The sequence below is a fragment of the Anolis sagrei genome, chromosome X (genome assembly GCF_037176765.1).
Source record: "Anolis sagrei isolate rAnoSag1 chromosome X, rAnoSag1.mat, whole genome shotgun sequence".
Lineage (NCBI taxonomy): Eukaryota > Metazoa > Chordata > Lepidosauria > Squamata > Dactyloidae > Anolis > Anolis sagrei.
This window is the reverse complement of record NC_090034.1, coordinates 50,609,584-50,632,375: the sequence shown is the minus strand read 5'-3', so window position 1 is coordinate 50,632,375 and position 22,792 is coordinate 50,609,584. Positions and strand designations below refer to the sequence as shown.

General features: G+C 43.9%; 2 protein-coding genes across 3 annotated transcripts in view; one reads left to right on the top strand and one right to left on the bottom strand.

Annotated features, from left to right (window-relative positions):
- MAU2 (MAU2 sister chromatid cohesion factor) overlaps positions 1–3,989 on the bottom strand; it is a 33,575-nt gene extending 29,586 nt beyond the window's left edge. The window contains exon 1 of the mRNA XM_060785167.2: positions 3,484–3,989. Within this exon, the coding sequence (XP_060641150.1) occupies positions 3,484–3,948 (465 nt within the window). The 5' untranslated portion in view covers positions 3,949–3,989. The remainder of the gene's footprint in view (positions 1–3,483) is intronic.
- Positions 3,990–4,097: 108 nt separating this feature from the next.
- Positions 4,098–22,792, top strand: part of SUGP1 (SURP and G-patch domain containing 1) — a 33,628-nt gene continuing 14,933 nt past the window's right edge. The window contains exons 1-7 of one of the 2 annotated variants that reach the window (XM_067473359.1): positions 4,098–4,279; positions 5,725–5,896; positions 8,085–8,188; positions 10,019–10,240; positions 12,681–12,804; positions 17,095–17,201; positions 18,258–18,381. In XM_067473359.1, the coding sequence (XP_067329460.1) occupies positions 4,159–4,279; positions 5,725–5,896; positions 8,085–8,188; positions 10,019–10,240; positions 12,681–12,804; positions 17,095–17,201; positions 18,258–18,381 (974 nt within the window). In that variant the 5' untranslated portion in view covers positions 4,098–4,158. The remainder of the gene's footprint in view (positions 4,280–5,724; positions 5,897–8,084; positions 8,189–10,018; positions 10,241–12,680; positions 12,805–17,094; positions 17,202–18,257; positions 18,382–22,792) is intronic. The other variant, XM_067473358.1, reaches the window with a different exon arrangement.

Below are 22,792 nucleotides of genomic sequence, written 5' to 3'. Positions count from 1 at the left end.
GGGGTGCTTTGAATGCGATTTTCCTGCTTTTTCGCAGGGGGTTGGACTGGATTGCCCACAAGGTCTCTTCCAACTCTATAAATCTATACTGAGGGGCTCCATTCATCCCTCCTTGCCCTCCCCCTTCCAGTTCCTTTCCCTCCCCCTTCACATACCCAAAACCTTTTTTCCTTGCTTCCCCGCTCCCAAAAGTTTTCCTAACCCTCCTCGCTGCCCAGATCCTTTCTCCCTTGCTTTGCTTGCTTCCCAAACCCTATTTCCCTCCCACTATTCAAGGAGTGCTTTGTGCTTTTCCTGCATGGCAGAAGGGGGTTGGACCGAATGGTCCCTGGGGTTGCTCTTATTACCATTCCTATTAGAGCAATAATAAACAATGCAAATGATAATCGGAAAGGCTTCTGGATTATGTTTTTGGATTATGCAATTTTAAGTAATTGTTTTAAGCGATATTTTTAACAATGTATTTTTAAAGTATATGTTGCTTTAATTTATATGTGTTCAAGGCATCGAATTGTGCCTTTGTTGTGAGCTGTCCTGAGTCCCCTTCCAGTGTGAAGAGGGCAGGATATAAATGTGGTAAATAAATAAAGATTACTACTACTATTATTATTAAAGGCTGGGTGGCCGCTGGGGTGACAAAGGTGGCTGCCATTTGTTGGGGGTGCTCTGATTCTGCTTTTCCTACATGGCAGAATTAAGGGAGTTGGACTGGATGACCGCAGGGGTTGCTCCTATTACTGCTACTATTATTATTATTATTACTGCAAAGGCTGGATGGCTCCTATTACTAGTAATATTATTACAAAGGGTGGGTGGTCATCTGTTGGGGGTGCTTTGATTGTGTTTTTCTTGCATGGCAGAATAAAGGGGGTTGGACTGTATGGCCCCTGGGGTTGCTCCTATTATTACTACAAAAGGTGGGTAGACATCTGTTGTGGATGATTTCATTGTGCTTTTCCTGATTGGCAGAATAAAGGGGGTTGGACTGGATGGCCTCAGGTTCCAATTACTATTCTTATTATTACTACTACAAAGGGTGGTTGCCATCTGTTGGGAGGGGGGGTGCTCCTATTACTATTCTTATTATTACTGCAAAGGCTGGATGGCCTCTGGGGTTGCTCCTATTATTATTACAAAGGCTGGGTGGCCATTTGTTGGGTGTACTTTGATTGTGCTTTTCCTGCATGGCAGAATAAAGGGAGTTGGACTGGATGGCCTCTGGGGTTGTTCCTATTACAAGTGTAAGCTGTCCTGAGTACCCCTCTGGGAGTTGAGTAAGATGGGGTAGAAAATGCTGGAAATAAACAAATATTATTATTACTACTGCAAAGGCTGGATGGCCCCTTGGATTGCTCCTACTACTATTATAATGCAAAGGCTGGATGGTCCCTGGGGTTGCTCCTATTACTATTATTATTGCAAAAGCTAGGTGGCCATTTGTTGGGGGTGCTTTGATTGGATGGCAGAATAAAGGGGGTTGGACTGAATGGTCCCTGGGATTGCTCCTGTTATTATTATTACAAAAACTCGGTGGCCATCTGTTGGGGGTGCTTTGATTGTGCTTTTCCTGCATGGCAGTCCCCCTTGTTTGACTGAATGATTGCCAAACTGGAAGCCACTCCGAGTCCCCTTCGGGGTGGAGATAGAACGGGGTAAAATATATATAAATAAAATTATAATGTTCGTTTGTGGGATTAACAGAACTCAAAAACCACAGGAGGGAATTGACACCAAATTTGGGCAGCATACACCTAACAATCCAATGTATGTCCTTCACTCAAAAAATTGAGTTTGTCATTTGGGAGTTGTAGTTGCTAGGATTTATAGTAGTACACCTACAATCAAAGAGCATTCTGAATTCTACCAATGATGGAATTGAACCAAACGTGGCACACAGGACTCCCACAACCAAGAGAAAATACTGGAAGGGTTTGGTGGGCATTGACCTTGAGTTTGGGAGTTGTAGTTCACCTATATTCATAGAGCACTGTGGACTCAAACAATGATGGATCTGGACCAAACTTGGCATGAATATTCCATAAGCCCAAATATAAACACAGATGGAGTTTTGGGAAAATAGACCTTGACATTTGGGAGTTGTAGTTGCTGGGATTTATAGTTTACCTACAATCAAAGAGCATTCTGAACCCTACCAACGACAGAATTGGGACAGACTTCCCACACAGAACCCCCATGACCAACAGAAAATACTTAAGGCCATCCAGTCCAACTCCCTTCACCAGGCAAGAAAACATTATCAAAGCCCTCCGGACAAAGAGCCATCAAGCCACAGATAGAGATACATAGTATTATTCACACACACACGGTGAATCATATATATTCACAGGGGTTTAACCCGGTGGCGCAGCGGGTTAAACCCCTGTGACGGCAGGACTGAAGACCGACAGGTCGCAGGTTCAAATCTTAATGAGGTTCAAATCTTAATGAGACATGCCGCATTATCACGGGGTGTCTGCGCCCTACACCACTGGAGAAATTACACTGCTTAGCTGGTATTGCACCACCTGATATCCGCCGGGAAGTAGCAGCCAGCATGTCAACGACTTAAATGTAGACATAATTTTCTAAGATCTACAGAGACACTCGCTGGAACACCTCAGCAAGCGGGAGTCCAAAAGTGGCAGGCTCAAATCCAGAACCTCAACCAATGGCTGATACCAAATGAGAGACTCCTCCCTGGCACACAGAGGACTGGGCGACTTGGAAGGCGCTGAACAGACTGCGCTCTGGCACCACGAGATGCAGAGCCAACCTTCAGAAATAGGGCTACAAAGTGGAATCCTCGACATGCGAATGTGGAGAGGAGCAAACCACAGACCACCTGCTGCAATGCAACCTGAGCCCTGCCACATGCACAATGGAGGACCTTCTTGCAGCAACACCAGAAGCACTCCAAGTGGCCAGATACTGGTCAAAGGACATTTAATCAACTACCAAACTCAAAAATTTTGTATTATGTCTGTTTGTTTGCTTTGTTCTGTTAGAAATATGATATAATTGACTGGCTGCCCTAACACGAAATAAATAAAAAATTCCGAGGAGAGGCGGATGAGCTCCCTCTATCAACTCCAGCTCCTCATGCGGGGACATGAGAAAACCTCCCACAAGGAAGATAAAAACATCAATTCATCCGGGCGTCCCCTGGGCAACGTCCTTGCAGACGGCCAATTCTCTCACACCAGAAGCGACTTGTAGTTTCTCAAGTCGCTCCTGACACGACAAACAAACAAACCAGATATAGCATCATAGATTTGAAAGGGACCTCCAAAAGAAGGACAATTATATGTTGCATGTTCCAGAGTAGTCAAACCAGACACTCTCCACATCAACACTGACAAAGAAAGAACAAGAAATACTGTTTACCCACAAGCACAAAGAAATTACATATATTAGAAACCAACACTTTCTGGTTACTTTATTTTCCAGATCACCAGACAGCAAAGCATGTAAAGAAATACTCACGGCCTTCTCGAGGTGTCCGCGGGCCTGCTCTCCGTTGCGGGTGTGGTGGTAAAGGACGGAGCCGAGCTGGAGGTGGGTGCGGGCCTCGACGCGGGCCGGGGGCTTGCGTGGCAGCACGGCTTGGAGGCAGTGGACGCAGAGGCGCACTTTGGGCGGGCTGGAGGTGCGGAAGTGCTCGGCCAGGCCCAGCAGCGCCACGTACCACGACTCCGACGAGGACGGCGAGGCCCCGCCGCCAGAGGAAGAAGCCGAGGACGAAGACCCGCCCGAGCCAGGGTTGTTGCCCCCGGCTGGAGCGGCCTCGGAGCCGGCCTGCTGAGGTGGCGCCGTCGCGCTACTCCCTCCCGGAGGCTGAGGCGCCGAGGCCGACGAAGACGGAGCCACCGCCACTGCGGACGACGTCGACGTTGGCGTCGAGGCCGAAGACACCGCCGTCTCCGCTCCCGAAGCTCCCACCGCCGCCATCTTGGATTTACCTCAGCCGAAGACCCGAATGACGGCCACTGCGCCTGCGAAAAAACCCGTCCTTGCCGAGTTGGCCAATCGGAGGAGAGGACGGCTGCGCTGGGACGCACGCGCAATTCGGGCTCTGCTGCGACGCATGCGTAGTCTGGAGGTCCCTTGTTTATCTCAGCGAACACAAAAGGAGCTTGGCTTGGGGGGAGGAGACAAGAAATGCTGTCTTCTCGCGAGAGTTGGCAGATAATTCTATTAAGAGCTTGGGCTGGTGCGCGTGCGGCATTGTGGGAGAAAAGGAACTTCCTGAGAGACATGGAAGGAGGCAGAGAAGCGCCAGGTGAGTCTTTTTCCCCTACACGCCCCTCCCACCTCCATCCAGGTGGGTCCCAATGGCCCACCTGGCCTCCCTAGAAGCTCCTTTGCCTTTCTCCCGTGAAATCAACAGGCTTCCTCTCTCAGGTAGGGCCTTGTTGTCTAGGCCATTCCCTCATTGTGTTATCGAAGGCTTTCATGGCCAGAATAACTGGATTTCCCCCAAACAGGAAGCAGCGAGGCTTTGAAGCTGCAAGGCTATTCAGTGGAAGGCTATTCATATGCCTGCCACTTGCCACTTGCCTTATTTATATATTTATTTATTTACTTTGCTTATATACCGCTGTTCTCAGCCCAGGGGCGACTCACAGCGGCGTACAACATAGAAAGAACAAGGTTCAGAATACAAGACACAATATAAAATAATCCACAGTCCATCATTAACAAAAAAACATCATCATCAGAAAACATCATCATTACTACAAAAGCCATTCCGCGTCGTCTCATCATCAAAACCACAATCCAGTATAATTATCCGTTGTTCCATTCCTATAGTCAATTACCAATCATTGCACTTCTTGTTCGAACGCCTTCTTAAACAGCCAGGTCTTTAATTTCCTGCGGAATATTATCAGGGAAGGAGCCAGTCTGATGTCCACGGGAAGGGTGTTCCACAGCCGAGGAGCCACTACTGAGAAGGCCCTATCTCTCGTCTCCGCCAGCCGTGCCTGTGAAGCAGGCGGGATTGAGAGCAGAGCCTCCCCGGAAGATCTCAAAGTCCTCGTGGGCTCATAGGTCGAGAGGTGGTCAGTTAGGTATCTTGGGCCGGAACCGTTTAGGGCTTTATAGGCCAATGCCAGCACCTTGAATTGAGCCCGGTAGCAGATCGGCAGCCAGTGGAGCTGGTACAACAGGAGGGTTGTATGCTCCCTGCGTCCCGCTCCTGTTAGTATCATGGCTGCCGCACATTGGACCAGTTGGAGCTTCCGGGCCGTCTTCAAAGGCAACCCCACGTAGAGAGCGTTGCAGTAGTCTAAACGGGATGTAACCAGAGCGTGGACTACCGTGGCCAAGTCAGACTTCCCAAGGTACGGGCGCAGCTGGCGCACGAGCCTAAGCTGTGCAAATGCTCCCCTGGTCACCGCCGAAACCTGGGGCTTCAGGCTCAGCGATGAATCCAGGATCACACCCAAGCTGCGAACCTACGCCTTCAAGGGGAGTGCGACCCCATCCAGTACATTTCCAACAGACCTCTTAAGATGCCAGCCACAGCTGTGTGCGAAATGTCAGGAGAGAATGCTACTAGAACATGGCCAGACAGCCTGAAAAACTCACAGCAACCCAGTGATTCTGGCTATGAAAGCCTTCAGCAACATATGCCCATGTTGATAGGAGGGAAACCTCAATCTCTTTGTGTGGTTTTTGTGAGCCTTGAGCCTCCCATGTTTTTCCTTTCTCCTGTTTGACCAGGCAAAGTCAGCCGGTGGTTTGGCGTCACCATGCCCAAGTCGATGAAGACCAACGTGAACATCCTCCATCAGGAGAAGCTGATTGCCCAGAAGAAGCGGGAGATCGAGGCCAAGATGGAGCGGCAGGCCAAGCAGAGTCACTTGGCCCGGCAGCAGTCCTCACAGGCCAGCGAGTCCGTAGGAGTTGGGGCAAGGGGGGCGCTTGCTTGCTTGTTTACTTTTTGATAGGTTTATCTATGATCTTTCCAACATTGCATGCAAGACTTACAAGCATAGGCCAAAGCAGTGGTCTCCAAACCCAACTTCAAGTTTCCAAAATTGTAGGATCATATAATTCTAGAGTTGGAAAAGACTCCAGGGCTATGCAGCCCAAACCCCTTCTGCTAGGCAGGAAGACACCATCCAAGCCCTCCTGACAGATGACCATGAAACCTCGTAGACACCATTAGGTTCACGGAGGCAATAGAATCCTGAGTTGGAAGAGACCACAAAGGGGCATACAGTCCAACCTCATTCTGCTAGGCAGGAAGACACAATCAGATTTATTTTATTTTTATTTACTTATGTCAGAAGAAAATTGAGAATACAGTTATAATATTTTTTAAAATCCACAAACAAAGTTAGAAAGCTTGGCATTATGCTAAATTTTCTTTGGCCAGAAGCTGGCCCCTTGGGGTGCCTCTGGTGTCGCTGTGAGAAGGTCCTCCATTGTACATGTGGCCGAGGTTAGTCTGTATTGCCACAGGTGGTCTGTGGTTTGCTCTTCTCCACACTCGCATGTCACGGACTCCACTTTGAGTCCCCATTTCTTAGCGTTGGCTCTGCATCTCATGGTGCCAGAGTGCAGCCTGTTCAGTGCCTTCCAAGTCACCCAGTCTTCTATGTGCCTAGGAGGGAGTTTCTCATTGGGTATCAGTAAGTGATTGAAGTTCCATTTTTTTTCCTGCCACTTTTGCACTTTCGCTTGTTGAGGTGTTCCTGCAAGTATCTCCATAGATCTTAGAAAGCTGTTTCTTGATTTAAATCATTGGCATGCTGGCTGCTATCCAAACAGAGAATGGGCCAGAGATGTCAATGTCTTGATCCTTTCATTACTAGCTGCTACTTCCCTGAGGATATCAGGTGGTGCAATACTGGGTAAACATAATTTCCCCAGTGGTGTAAAGCATAGACATTCTGTGATGTCACGTCCACTCTTATAACATGTTGAAATGTATTCCACACTGGGCATGTGTACTCAGCAGCAGAGTAGCAAAGTGCAAGGGCAGATGTCTTCACTGTGTGTGGTTGTGATCCCCAGGTTCTGCCAGTCAGCTTTTGTATGTTATTGTTTCTAGTACTCAGTTTTTGCTTGATAGTCAAGCAGTGCTTCTTGTAGGTCAGAGCATGGTCCAGAGCAACTCCCAGGTATTTGGGTGTGCTTCAATGCTCCAATGGGATTCCTTCCCTGGTCATCCTCAGAGCTCGAGATGCTTATCTGTTCTTAAGATGAAAACTACACGTCTGCATTTTAGATGGATTAGGAATCAGCTGGTTTCCCCTGTGATAGCCAGTAAGAGCACCTAAAGCTTCGGAGAACTTCTGTTCAACTATTTCAAAGCTCACTGCTTGGGCGATGATGGCACAATCATCAGCATAGATTAAACACAATTAGATTAAAATATTATTGTAATGCCCCCAATCTCTTAATCAGTTTTTTTTATTCTGTCCTAATCTTTTAATGGTTTACTTAATCTTCAAAACCTGCAAGCATTTTCTTTTTTCTTTATAAGTGATAAAAACTTTTCATTATTTGAAAAAAAAATTGTTGGCTTCTCGTTTATTGGACAAGGCAATTTGTCAATTTCTGCCAGTTCTAGAACTCTTAAAATCCAATCTAGTCTGGAGAATCTTATTGGTTCTCCATTCTTAACAGTTTATAAGAAATTGCCTCTGAGATGTATTCACTATGTTAATTGTATGGTCCAAAACCATGCAATAGGAAAAGGAAACTCTGGAAAGCAGAGCAGTAATTATAGAACGCCATAAAGTGTAATTAAATGCAGTGTGTAATTAAAAACAAGAAGATAAACAGCAAATGTTGCTTATTTGGAAGCCATTATAGAGATTTGAGTAGGAAGACCAGGGTTCAAACCCCTATTAGGCAAGTCACACTTTTTCAGCTTCATAGAAAGGCCATGACAAACCACTCCTGACAACTTGTAAAGGCACAGAAATGACTTCAAGGCACAAAAAGCCGAAAAAGGAGTGCCCAGCATCTGAATGGCCCACATTTAAGTGGAAACATGACCCAAGAAGGGTTCTGGGCCCATTTGTTGCTTTTATTGGAACCACTAATGCCATCCCTCTTTGGCTTTCCAGCGATGAGAGTGGCGAGGGTGAAAGCACCGTGTCAAACAAGTTTGCCAACGATGGGAGCTTCCTCCAACAGTTCCTCAAACTGCAGAAGGAGAAATCTGGAAGCGGTAAGCTTTCTGTTTACTCTTCTCCTTTGTTGTCAGCTTCTATGCCTTTTGTACTTGGAAGGGGAACCATCTCAATGGATCCTACAGTTGAAACATTCCCGTAAGCTGACCATTTTGCTCTTCTGCCTTTCAAATCATCATTGAATATTGTATCTGCGGAGGATTAGTTTCAGGCCCGTCTGTGGATACTAAGGTCTTGCATATCTATATACCTAATAAAAGTGAAAATGTATGTGTGCGGCTGGGGCTCCCACTTCCACAGACAAGCTGGTTGTCCCTGCCTCATGAGAGCAGCCAATCCACCTCATCCCAATAGGCAGGCTCATCCCCTTCAGAAATAAGAAGCCCCATCATGGTTGTGTCATCTGCAAATTTGGTAATGATATTGCTGTGTTGAACGGGGATGCAATCATATGTGTACAAAGTGTAAAGCAGAGGCATCAACACACAGCCCTGTGGCGTTCCAGTGTTGAGAGTGAGGTTAGCTGACAAAGTATGATGACCTAATTGAACCCTGTGGGAACCTCCAGACAAGAAGTCCATAATCCAGGAACAGATTGAATATGGCAATCTAAGATCCATAAGTTTAGACACTGGTTTATATGGGAATGTTTTCCAGCTCTGAGCAGCACAACTACGTCATTCTCCAGCATCAAAGAACCGACAAAGGGACACCTACCTTTGCCGTTAGAAGTTGTATACCATCCTAACTTTAATGTTTTTGGTCTAATATTTAAGAGTTTTAAAGAACTTATCATGTTGTAAATATTTGTGATGTATTATGTTGTGTTTATTTAAGATTTTTGTTTATATATATTTTTAGTTTTTATTGAGATTGTTTTACCCACTGGTTTGATTGTTATTTGTTGTTTTGGCATTGAATGTTTGTGTTGGGGCTCAGCAGCAAGATGCAGGGTATTCTGCCTCAGAGGGTGTGGGAAATTATTGGTTTTTCACTGAGTGTGTGATCAGGCTGAAACACAGAATTGTCGGTCGTAGATAGAAGAGATAGAGAATGTTTGGGATTCCGTTTCTCTTGAGAGTTGGCCTTCTCGGCCTTCAGAAGATGGGGAGTTGCCCCACAATATGAGATTAGAAAGGTTAATTAGAAGTTCAGAAAGACTTCCTGAGAAGCAGTCCTTGAAACCCAGGTGCCGAAGGGATGACCGCATGGCTTCATGATCAGGTTTGAGCTTAAATTAAGTGATATTTTCCTGGTCTCTTCAGAGCAGACAACATTGCTGTAAAATCAAGTTTATGCTCAGCTCTCAAGTTTGCCTCTGTTCCTGAAATAGTTTTGCCTTGGATAAGTTTGTGTTTTTATGCTTATGGATTTATGTCCATGCTCTTGACTTCATGGATTTCACGTACCTTGCTATCTTGGGCTATTGATCTTTATATATTTGGATTACTGCTATTCCATAGCACCCTTTCTACTGTTTTTGGGAAATGCCCATTTCCCCTTTTTGTATATGCTTTTTGTAAAAAAACAAAACAAAAAACTGCTGTAGTTAGTTACTACTGGGCTCTGTGTGGTGTTGGGTGAAAAGATGTTCCAGAGCTAGAGTGCAATACTTTCCCACTGTTGTTTTTGCTGGAAACTTCCCTGAGTCCTCTCAGTTGAGGTAGGCCGGGTTATAAATAAAGCAGTAGTATTATTATACGGGGTAATGAGTTGAATTTGTGCATAGTGAGCCCATGGATACAGTGGACTGAATGTAGTCTGGCCCTGCTGAGAAGCTCTTCATACTGGAAGGCTTCACATTTGGTCTGGGTTCCTGTTTTCTGTGTCCCACCCCATTGCCGAAACCCATTTCCCTTGCTGTCTAGGAGCTTCCTCCAGTTCAGCAGAGGCCTCTGCGATGCAGCCTCCACCGGCCAAGAAGCCACCTTTAACTGGGAAGAGGCCCAACCTCAGTGTCAGCAGCATGCTGAACCAAGTCAAGAACTACACTCATTCCAAGCAGACGCCTGTCACCAACCGGCTCAGCGTTTTCCAGTCGCCCGATGATGAGGAAGAAGAGGACTACGAACAGTGGCTGGAGATCAAAAGTAAGTTCCTCCCCTGAATGCTCTCGCTTTTTCCATTTCCCTTTTGCGTGCTGTTAGATCTCTGAGACCATCCTGTCTTTTAAAGATGGAAACATCATGTATTCAAACCAGGAATTTGGCCAGGGAAACATTGCCCCATGACCAGATTCTTTTAAAACTAGACACAGGGAAATGTGCCCTCAGTAATAAAATTAGGGCGAATGCTTCATGTGGCCTTTGGGTTGCATATATCAGGTGCCTGAAGCCCTGCTTTGAGTCTTCTTTTGGGAAATAAAGTGGGGTATGAATAAATATAACAATCATTCTACAAAAGCAATACAGGGTGTCCCAAAAATGTATACACACTTTAAAAGCTGATGGCTCAATTGATGCCCCCCCACACAGGTTATTTATTTTTTGTGTCAGAAGTGAATTGAGAATACAGTTATAATGTATAGAAAAACCACAAACAAAGTTAGAAACTTAGCATTATACTAAAGTTCATTTGACCAGAAGCTGACCACTTGGAGTGCCTCTGGTGTCACTGTGAGAAGGTCCTCCATTGTTCATGTGGCAGGGCTCAGACTGCATTGTAGTCAGCGGTCTGCTCTTCTCTGCACTTGCATGTCACAGACTCCACTTTCTAGCCCCATTTCTTAAGATGGACTCTGCATCTCGTGGTGCCAGAGCGCAGTCTGTTCAGCATCTTCCAAGTTGCCCAGCCTTCTGTGTGCCCAGGAAGGAGTTTCTCATCCAGTCTCAGCCACTGATTGCAGTTCTGGGTTTTAACCTGCCACCCACTTTTTGCTTGATATTCAAGCAGTGCTTCTTGTAAGTCAGAGCACAGTCCAGAGTGACTCCCAGGTATGTTGGTGTGCTGCAATGATCCAGTGGGATTCCTTCCCAGGTCATCCTCAGAGCTCGAGATGCTTGTCTGTTCTTAAGGTGAAAAGCACACGTCTGCGTTTTAGATGGATTAGGGATCAGCTGGTATTCCTTGTAATAGACAATAAGAGCACCTAAAGCTTTGGAGAGCTTCTGTTCAACCGTTTCAAAGCTCCCTGCGGTGAGGGCACGATCTTCAGTCTAGATGACACTCTGTCCCTTCTGACAGTGGCTAGTCATTTGTGTAAATGTTGAACATTGATGTAACAAGCATACGCCCTTGAGGCAGGCTGTTCTTCTGTCTTTGCCATCTGCTTCTCTGGCCCTGGAACTCAACAAAAAAGCTCCTGTTTAGTAGCATATCTCCTATGAAGTGGGTGAGGTAGTAGTCCTTTGTGATATTATACATTTTTTCAGGAGGAAAGAAATTCTTATCAATATCTCAAAAAAAGATTCAGTAAAAACATATCACAGTTACTTGACTAGATGGGTTTGTTTTATGGCATGTTGCTCTAAGGACCATTTATACCTGAGGCGGCACCTGTCAAAAACCATAACCTTGGTGTTGGAGTAATTTATCGACAAATATTCCTCTTGGTAGTAGATACTGAAAGCCTTTAGAAGATTTTTAAGGCCAGCTGTAACTCAAAATTACACCTGCAAATTTGGTAAGAAGTGCCCCGGAAAGGCTTGGGGTAATGTAGAAACACATACCCTTTAGTTTCACTTACTTTAGAGAACCGTAGGCTGATTGCTATGCATAAGAATAATGAGATGTTTAGGTACAGTCAATTTGTCTTTATTGTGTTTAAACTATACAACAGCCAGAAAAAACAGGGCAGAATGATCATATGCTTGATGAAGCTGAGGTATAAATATTCAAAAGTATTCCTGTACCTTTGTAATTTGTGAAGCGAATAATAAAAATATAATAATAATAATAATAATAATAATAATAATAATAATAATAATAGATTTTAAGACCCAACTGAGAGAGGGAGATGAGTACTGGATCATCCACATACGTCAGGATGAAAATCTTTCTTTTCCTGATTAATTAATGATATAATTTACCAGTCCCAACAAAAATATTTCTGGTGAAAATGGTGTGTTCCTTTAACAGAACTGTCCAGCTATTAGCTTTTAAAGTGTGTATACATTTTTTGACACTTTGTATTTTTAATGATAAGATTTCCAGGCCTTTTTGCCTTAAAATGATGCCTGGAAAGACTCCCCGAAAGCACTCCAGAGCCCAAATATTTCCATGATTCCTTCTCAGCAAAGGATCGCAGAAAGAAATAAAGGCTTGTGAAGGCAGGGATGGGGGAAGCTACGAACCCTGGGGTTGCCCGAGCTTGACTTCTGCGATGTCAATAGGCTTGTGACCTTCCCTGTCCCGACCGTGGCTTGTGTTGCTCTCCTCCGCCGCAGCTCCATGGTTTCACCCTCTTTCTCCTCATTCCCCCTTCAACCCTTGCCCTCCTTTTCCCCACTGACCGACCGCCGTGGTTCTTAGAGGGAATGTGCCTGTTGGGGGTGTGAGTAGAGAGCCCCAGTACTGACAGCCTGCTTAAAGTTTGCCCCCCAGAGGACCTCAGAACCCGCCGGATTGTGGAGAAGCTGGCCCGGGTGGTGGCCGAAGGGGGCCCTGAGATGGAGAAAGTGGCCCTGGAAGACTGCAAGGACAACCCTAACTTTGCGTAAGTTTTCCGTCATCCCTTGGTTGGCTTTTGGGAACGTATACCCTATGCTGCACCCTCACTCAGCACTTCAACTTCACATTGATCAGATTATTAGTATTAGTTTATTATTGGTTAGATGTAAGTTATTTGTAACATTGTTGCAATTGCATATATACAATATATAATTATTATTTACCTCATATAACAATTCTGTTGATTACGCGGTGGTGCAACGGGTTAACCCGTTGAGATGCTGAACTTGCTGACCGGAACGTTGGCGGGTCGGGGTGAGCTCCCACTGCTAGCCCCAGCTCCTGCCAACCTAGCAGTTCGAAAACATGCAAATGTGAATAGATCAATAGGTTCCGCCTCAGCAGGAAGGTAAACTGCGCTCCATGCAGTCATGCTGGCCACATGACCTAGGGGGCGTCTACAGAAAACGCTGGCTCTTCGGCTTAGAAATGGAGATGAGCATCACCCCCACAGCTAGAGATGAAGGGGAAGACTGTGTATCTGTATTTCATTGTTTCAAGGCATTTAATATTTGTCTTGTGTCTGTATATGCTGGAATCTGCCCTGTGTACTATCTGAGAAATAGGGAGGAATACAAATAAAGTATTATTATTATCTGTTACGAGTAACAACAACAACATCCTCAGGGGTTTTGAGGTCTGTTGGAAACTATGCAAGTGGAGTATATATCCCTGTGGAATGATGTCCAGGTTGGGAGAATAATAATAATAATAATAATAATAATAATAATAATAATAAAACGGAGTCTCAACGGAGAAAGACCTCTTGTCTTTTGGAGGCAGGTGTGAATGTTACATTTAGCAAGCTTGAATAGCATTGAGTTGCCATGAAGCTGCAAAGTCAATCAATGAGGTTATCTGCATAGAGGTAGTGAAGCAAGTGAAGCGTATATGTTTCTATGGAATAATGTCCAAAGTGGAAGAAAAAACCCTTGTCTGTTGGAAGCAAGTGTGAATGTTGCCATTGGCCAGCTTGATTAGCATTGAATGGCCTTGCAGCTGCAAAGCCTGGCTGCTTCCTGCCCTGGGGGATCCTTTGTTGGGAAGTCTATGCTGGCCCTGATTGTTTCCTGTCTGGAATGTTAGTTAATTGAAATAAATTACCTTTCTTATCTCAATCTGCTCTGACCTTTCAAGTATCTGCCTGAAGGCACAAAGTAGTAAAATCGCCTTACTTCTTCAATTCAGCTTTCAAACCAAAGTGGCACTTATGTTTATTGGCAAATACACACTATATACATAAAAAATTGTCAATCATGTCCTCTCGCATCTCGACACGTGGCAAAATGCACATTCCAATGTTATCAGCTCTCCATCGACCATCAGGGGAACCTTCTAAAGTTACACTCTAGCAATGCATCACAACTCTATGTATTAACACATGCATTACTTAACCACACAGGTTAAACCAGGGGTCCTCAAACTAAGGCCTGGGGGCCGGATACGGCCCTCCAAGGTCATTTACCCGGCCCTTGCTCAGAGTCATCCTAAGTCTGAAACGACTTGAGAGCACACAACAACAACAACAACAAGAATCCTATCTCATCAGCCAAAAGCAGGCCCACACTTCCCATTGAAAGACTAATAAGTTTATATTTGTTAAAATTGTCCTTCATTTAATTATTGTGTTTTTAAATTTTGGGGGTTTTTTTGCACTACAAATAAGATATGTGCAGTGTGCATAGAAATTCATTCATGTTTTTTTCACATTAAAATCCAGCCCTCCCAACAGTTTGAGGGACTGTGACCTGGCCCTCTGTTTAAAAAGTTTGAGCACCCCTGGTTTGAACTATAAGCAATTTTCACATCTATAAAACCACATACTGACATGAAATTCCCCTGTTTTCTGAGTGTTGTTCTTTATTTTCTGCCCTGATTTTAGAGGTTTTTTTAAAAATACTGGTAGCCAGATTGTGTTCATTTTCATGGTTTCCTCCTTTCTGTTGAAATTGTCCTCGTGCTTGAGGATTTCAGTGGCTTCTCTGTGTAGTCTGACATGGTGGTTGTTAGAGTGGTCCAGAATTTCTGTGTTCTCAAATAATGTACTATGTCCATATTGGTTCATCAAGTGCTCCGCTATGGCTTAGCCCACTTGCCTAGTTTCCAGCAGACATCACAACCTCTGAGGATGCCTGCCATAGATATGGGCAAAACATCAGGAGAGAATGCTTCTGGAACATGGCCAGGCAGCCCAGAAAACTCACAGCAACCCAGTCATTCTGAGCATGAAAGCCTTCAAAAACATCATCATCATCATCATCTTTATTTATACCCCGCCACCATCTCCCCGATGGGGACTCGGGGCGGCTTACATGAGGCCAAGTCCAAACAACAAATTACAACAGAGTAAAACCGAAAATGCAAACAATAAGCAACAACATCATAATTACATAAAACATGTGAATACATAACAATATAAAATTACAATAAGCACAATCACAGTGACAATGGGCGGGCTACATATAATAATTAAAAGAAAAACTAATTAAAATATGTTTTAAGTTGCTTCTTAAAGGAGAGTAAGGAGGGGGCCATTTTGATCTCCTTGGGGAGGGCATTCCAAAGATGGGGGGTGACCACTGAGAAGGCCCCCTCTCTTGTTCCCACCAGCCATGCTTGAGACAGGGGTAGGACCGAGAGTAGGACCTCCTCAGCCAATTGAAGAGCCCAGGCAGGCTTGTACAAGGAAATGTGGTTTGCTAGATAGTCTGTGCCTGAAACATTTAGGGCTTTAAAAGTAATGATCAGCACTTTGTATTTAGCCCAGAAGCAGACAGGCAGCTGGTGAAGCTGTCGTAACAGGGGAGTGGTTCTTTCTCTGTATGGGGCTCCAGTGAGTAACCAGGGTGCTGATCTCTGGACCAGTTGTAGCTTCCAGACTATCTTCAAAGGCAGCACCACAAAGAGAGCATTGCAGTAGTCCAAGTGCAATGCTCTTGTGGCATGTGACCAAGGCATTGACTACTGTGGCCAAGTCTGGCGTCTCAAGATACGGGCGCAGCTGGTACAAACGTTTTAGTTGTGCAAAGGCGCTCCTGGCCACCACCAGCACTTGGGGTTCCAGGGTCAAGGATGAGTACAGGATCACCCCCAGACTGTAGATCTGTGTCTTCAGGGGGAGTGTCACCCCGTCCAGCACAGGCTTTAATCCCACATGCTGGTCTGCCTTCCGACTGACCAGGAGTACCTGTGTCTTGTCTGGATTTACCTTCAACTGATTAGCCCTCATCTAGTCCATCACCAATGACAGGCACTGTTTAGTGGCAGGATGACATCCTTGGCATTAGGTGGAAAGGAGTAATAGAGTTGGGTGTCGTCCGCATAAATTTATGTATTTAGTACATTTCTATACCACCCCTCTCAGCCTTCTGGCAACTTGAGGCGGTTTACAAAGCAAGAGTTCAATGCCACCAAGGACACAATTACAATATACAATATAAAAACATCAGCAACAATAAAATCAAACATTATAATGAAACATACTTCAATCGATATTCATTAAAGCAATGTCCAGTTCCGCCATATAGTTATTCCATTATTATATCCGTTACTCCATATTTTCAAATGCCCGCTCAAAAAGCCATGTCTTAAGATCCTTTCGGAATGATAGGAGCGAGGAAGCCGATCTAATCTCCCTAGAAAGGGCGTTCAGTAGTCGAGGGGCCACCACCAAAAAGGCCCTGTCTCTCGTTCCCACCAACCGTAGTTGTGATGATGGTGGGACCGAGAGCAGGGCCTCTCCAGATGATCTTAAAGTCCTCCAAACTCCAGATGATCTTTCCCAGTGGTTTCATGTAAATGTTAAACAGTATGAGGGACAGAATTGAATCCTGAGGGACCTCACAGATCACCAACCAAGGAGTCCAGGAAGGACTGGAGCCTGCAGAACAGTGCCGCCAAGTCCCATTCTGGAGAGCTGACCCAGAAGGATACCATGGTATTGAAAGCCACTGAGGTCCAGGAGATCCAGCAGGGACACACTCTCCCTGTCTAGCTCTCTTCGTAGATCGTCCACCAAGGCGATCAATGCCATCTCTGTCCTGTGGCCAGGCCTAAAACCAGATTGAGATGGATCCAGATAATGGGTTTCATCCAAGAAACTTTGGAGCTGTGAGATAGATGGCCTTCCAGCCTTTGATTAAAAACCCAGGGAAGGAAACTACAAATATTTACCTTTTTTGGGGGGGGGGGGGAGGCCCACAAAAAATTATTCTGGGGTTGCATACTGACTGTGTTTCTCTGCATTTATTTTCTCCCCCACCCTCTCTTTATTTAGATTTCTGCAGGATAAGAACAGCCCAGAGTTTCTGTACTACAGAAAGAAACTGGCAGAGATGTGGAAGAAAAGCCAAGACCCTGAGGAGACCTCTTCGTCCCAAAAAGGTAGGGCAGGGGCGAATGGCACTGGGCTGCTTAGCTGGATAATAATAATAATAATAATAATAATAATAATAATATAAGTTTTATTTATGCCCTGCCCCCTCTCTCTGAAGGGACTCGGGGCAGCTTACAACAATCAACAGACACAGAAAATAATATAGCAATAGACCTTAAACAGCAATAAACAATTATGACTTCATACTATTAAAATATCATAATATAAGCATTATTAAATAACAATTTTAAAGCTATTTGCCCCCTAAAAACAATATAAATATAAACACCATTTAAAACCAGTCAGTTAGTGTTATCAAGTCTTGTCTGATAGTTATGTAATACTCTAGCCCAATGATTCTCAACCTTCCTGATTCCTAATGACTCCTTAATACAGTTCTTCATGTTGTCGTGATCCCCAACAATAACATCATTTTCATTGCTACTTCATGACTGTAACTTTGCTGCTGTTATGAATCACAATGTCAATATCTGATATGCAGGATGTATCTTCATTCACTGGACCAAATTTGGCACAAATTGAGGGTTTGGGGGGATTGATTTTGTCACTTGGGAATTGTATTTATCTCTCTTGAAAGGGACTCAAAAAGGCATAACATAAAAGCATTTGCACACCATTTAAAATATACAAATATGCAAACATTAAAACAGAATTAAATATGAACAGTATTTTAAAAAAATCACAGTCAGAAACCACTCAAACATATTCAAAGTGAAGCCTCCCTAGTGGACCGCAACTCAGTCAGACACATAGTGAACCCACAAATCGTAATACCTAATCTCAGCCATGAATCTGAACTCCCTCCCAAGTAAGCCCATTCCTGTCCCTTGGTTTCTTTTCCATTGATGTTAACCTTCTGATTTTTTTTCCTTCCATTTTATGTCTGTGGATAAAATAAGGGTCCCCCCTAACAAAGTAAAGGGTTTAAACACCCCCGGCCTTCCCCCTCCAAAGAGCTCAGGGGCTCCTTAACGCCAGATTAAAGCTTGTGGCTGTTTGTGGTGTGTTGACTTGGGGGCAGCGTACTGACAGCCTGCTTAAAGTTTCACCCCCAGACGACAAGGAGACCCAGGACTGTGCCGAGAAGCTGGCCCGGTTTGTGGCGGACGGGGGGCCTGTGGTGGAAACAGTGGCCCTGAAGAACCACCGGGAGAACCAGGCTTTCAGGTACGGAGGGCGAGGAAGGGGAGCCAGAGGTGTTACATTATTATTATTATTATTATTATTATTATTATTACTACTACTACTACCGTATATACTCGTATATAAGCCGACCCAAATATAAGCCGAAGCACTTAATTTTACCCCAGAAAACTGGGAAAATGTATTGAATTGAGTATAGGCCAAGGGTGGAGAATGCAGCAGCTGCTGGTAAATTTAAAAATAAAAATAAAAAACAGGACATGATTAAGGAGCAAACTGGTCCGGAAATAGTTAAAAAAATTAAGTATCTGGGAGTATGGATAACGACTAAAAATGGTCAATTGTTAAAAAATAATTATAAAGAGATGTGGAAAGAAATTCAAAGGGACTTACAAAAGTGGGTATATTTGAGGCTATCATTATTGGGCCGAATATCTTTAGTTAAGATGAATATTTTACCAAAACTGATGTTCCTTTTTCAAAACCACCCAATAATTAGAAGTCAATCACTTTTTTTTAAATGGAAGAAAGAGATACTGAAATTCATATGGGCCGGAGAAAGACCAAGAATAAAATATGACAACCTGATTGATAAGAAATCTAGAGGTGGTTTAGGGCTCCCGGACTTTAAGGCTTATCACGACGCATGTGCACTGATGTGGATTAAAGTCTGGATACTACTGAACAAAGAAGACTTTTTAAATTTAGAAGGGAACGATTTAAGAGCAGGCTGGCATGCCTACTTGTGGTATGAGAGGGAATCGAAAGAAAAGAATTTTGGTAATCATTTTGTCAGAGCATCTCTATTGAGAGTCTGGCAAAAATATAAAACTGCAAAACACCTTTATGGGTCTCCCTGATGGAAGCGCATCAGCGAAGACTTTTGGGCTGGCGGAAGTGGCCAACCTATAGAGACTTGTTAAATAAGAGTACAAATAATATTAAAACGTATGAGGAATTAAAACAGAACTTTACAAATATTACATGGTTACACTATATGCAAATTATAACCAAGATAAAAAATTAGGCTTCAACTGGGAAGATGTGATTTGGGATAAGATATTAAAAATAGAAAAGAAAGTAATTTCCAATATCTATAATATATTATTCAATTGGCTGACCGAAAAAGAACAGGTTAAAGATTGTATGATAAAATGGGCCCAAAATTTAAGAAGACCAATCCAAATGAAAGAGTGGGAACAAATGTGGAACAAAAAATATACTTATGCAACAGATTTAAAAGAAAACTGGATAAAAATGTTCCACGGATGGTATAGCACACCTAAACAATTGGCTAAAATGTAGAAATCAGTCTCGGACAAGTGCTGGAAATGTAAGGATCAACTTGGATCCTTTTACCACATGTGGTGGACATGTAAGGTAGCAATTAAATACTGGACAAAGATACATGAAGAAACGCAAAAGATTCTTTAAAAAAGTTTTATGAAAAAACCAGAATCTTATCTATTAGGATTTACAGACTTTGACTTACAATTAAATGAACAAGAAGATAAACTTTTTACATATATTACGACAGCCGCTAGGATTGTTTTTGCAAGGGAATGGAAACAAGAATCAATTCCACCTATAGAAGAGTGGATCGGGAAAATTACAGAAATAAAGGATATGGATGAACTGACTTTTTTGGTGAAGAAAAACATGGGAAATATTTTAAATAGGACAAATTGGGATCCTCTGGATGACTATCTAGAAAATCAGCAAACATTAAAAAAAACACGAGAAACAAATTTTTTTGAAGTACAATTTTTTTATGAGAGAAAGACAATATCCAAGAAGATGGAATGGAAGTCAGTTTTTGTTTTATTTTGTTATATATATATATATATATATATATATATAATTTTGGTTTTGGTTTTGTTTTGCTCTTTTTTATCTTTTTTGATCTACGGTACTTTATATGTTTTCACATGTCTCTTCTCTTTTCTCTCTTCTTTTCTTTTACCTTTATTGTTCTCACTCTTTCGTTGTACTATAGAAAATATAATAAAATTCTTAAAAAAAAAAATAGATCCCAATAAAATTACATTGAGGGCTCAGTAGACTAAATGTTTTTGAATCTATATAAATAAAAATGTAATGTTCGTTTGTAGGATTAACATAACTCAAAAACCACTGGACGAATTGACATGAAATTTAAACACGATACACCTGTCAGGCCAATGAGTGACCATCACTCATAAAAACACTGGAAAACACAGCGGAAGGGACTTAAAAAGCCAAAAAAGCATAAAGATGCTACAGCGCATGCGCAAAAATGACTCCCCCAGCAAACAAAGCAAACAATAGCATATCCACACTCTCTTTTGAACTACAGCTCCCAGCATCCTCCAGACCAGGCCCTTTAAGAGAGGAGGATGAGCCAAATGCACTGCTTCCAAGGTGCAAGCTTTCTTCTCCTTGGATTTCTTTGAGAGAATCCCAATCCCTGCAGATTTCCCATTTCCTATTCCTGGACTGCAATTCCCAGAACCCCTACAGATAGATAAGATAGATAGATTAGATAGAGGTAGGTAGGTAGATCGATCCGGAAGACTGCTCGGAGTAGCAGTCCAAGAATATGTAGAGAAGGAAAAACGGAAAAAGAGGAAGGGAAAGAAAAGGTGGGGGGGGGGAGGAAGGGAAGAAGAAGAGAAGGAAGGAAAGGAAAGAGGGAGGGAAGGAAGGAGAGAAAGAAAGAAAGAAAGAAAGAAAGAAAGAAGAGAACAAGGGAGGGAAGGTTGGCCACAGCAATGTGTGGCGGGTGCAGCTAGTATTTAAGATAAGACTGTCCAACTCTGATTATACCATTATTCTAACCTTCAATGTAAATATGTTTACGTATCCTTCCAATAATCACTACAGTTTATTTTAAGTATACATTTTGGGGAAAGTGCTGTGTGTATATAAATAGGGAAAAGTGGGAAAGACTGGCTTGGGAAGTGGGTGGGAATGAAGCTGTGGAAGCTTGAAAAGGTTGGAATGGGAAACGATGGTTGAAAAAGTAGGAAAACGAGGTGAAAAGTAGCTGGAAAAATAGGACAGACTTGGGTGGGAAAGGGGCAACTGGGGAAGGGAGAGAGACTAAGGTGTGAAAAGGAGGCTGGAAACTGGGAAAGGTTGGGATGGGAAGGAGGGCTGGAAAAGTGGGGAAAACCCCAGTCTATGTGGGGCGAGGGATTGGGAAAAGCTGGGGAAATTGGGGTGGGAAAGAGGAGCAACTGAAAAAGATTGGGATGGGGAAAGGAAGGTTGCAAAATGTGCGAAACTGGGGTGTAATTGGAGGGCTGGGAGGGTAGAAAGATTGGAGTGGGAAGGGAGCAAGTGGAGAAGTGGGAAAGATTGAGGTGGGGGCTGGGACAATGAGAAAGTGGGGTGAGAAAGTGGGCTGGAAAAGTGGGAAACTGTGGTAGGAAAGGGGGCAAGACTGAAATGGGGAAAAGGGGCTGGAACCTGGAAAAGGCTGGGATGGAAAGGGAACTGGAAAAGTGGGAGAGGGGGGCTGGGGATAGTAAAGACTGGGGTAGGAAGGGGAAAACTAGTGAAAGGGAAGCCTGGGGTGGGAAAAGGGTGCTGGAAAGGTGAGGAAAAAACTGAGGTGGGAAGGGAGGAAGTGGGAAGGACTGAGGAGAGTAAGGTGCGCGGCCTCTCCTCTCTCAGCACGTTACAGTGGAGGAGAGACCGAGAGAGGAGAACCGGAAAGTGCGCAGCCTCTCTCCTCTTGGCACAGCAACCCAGCTGCGTTGGTGTGCGGAGAGCTAAGGATCCTGGCAGGAAGGCATGGGACTGAAATTAGGGCCTGTTCCCACCAGGACCCTCACCAAGAGGGGCTTTTTCAGCCTAAAAAAAAAGAAAAAAGGAAGGAAGGGGAGGGAAGGAAAGAAGGAATTGGAGGGAGAGAAGGAAGGGAAAGAAGGGATGAAGGGGAGGGAAGGAAGGAAGGAAAAAAGGGGAGGGAGGGAAGGGAAAGGAGGAAGGAAGTGGAGGGAAGAAGGAAGGGAATGGAAGGAAAGAAAATCAAGGAAGGGGGAAGCAATGAAAGGAAAGGAAGGAACAAAGGAAAGGGAAAGAAGGAAGGAAGGAAGGAAGGGGTGGAAGGAAGGGAAGGAATGAAATAAAGGAAGGAACAAAGAAAGGGGAAAGAATGAAGATAGGAAGGAAATGAAGGAAGAGAGAAAGAAGGAACAGAAGGAAGGGAAAGAGGCAAGGAAAGGGGAGGGAAGGGAAAAAAGGTGGGAGGGAAGGAAGGGAAAGAAGGAAGGGAGGAACGGAAGGAAGGAAGGAGAAAGGAAGGGTTGGTTCACAAGTATTTAGTTAAATTATAGTCGCTCAATGGATTTGCTCTAGTTAGGAATCTCACAGATGTTGTCGAACTGCTTATCCCAATATTAATTTCCTTGGGTTTGGGGCTGCTGGGTTTAAGAGTGGCTGGAGGGCA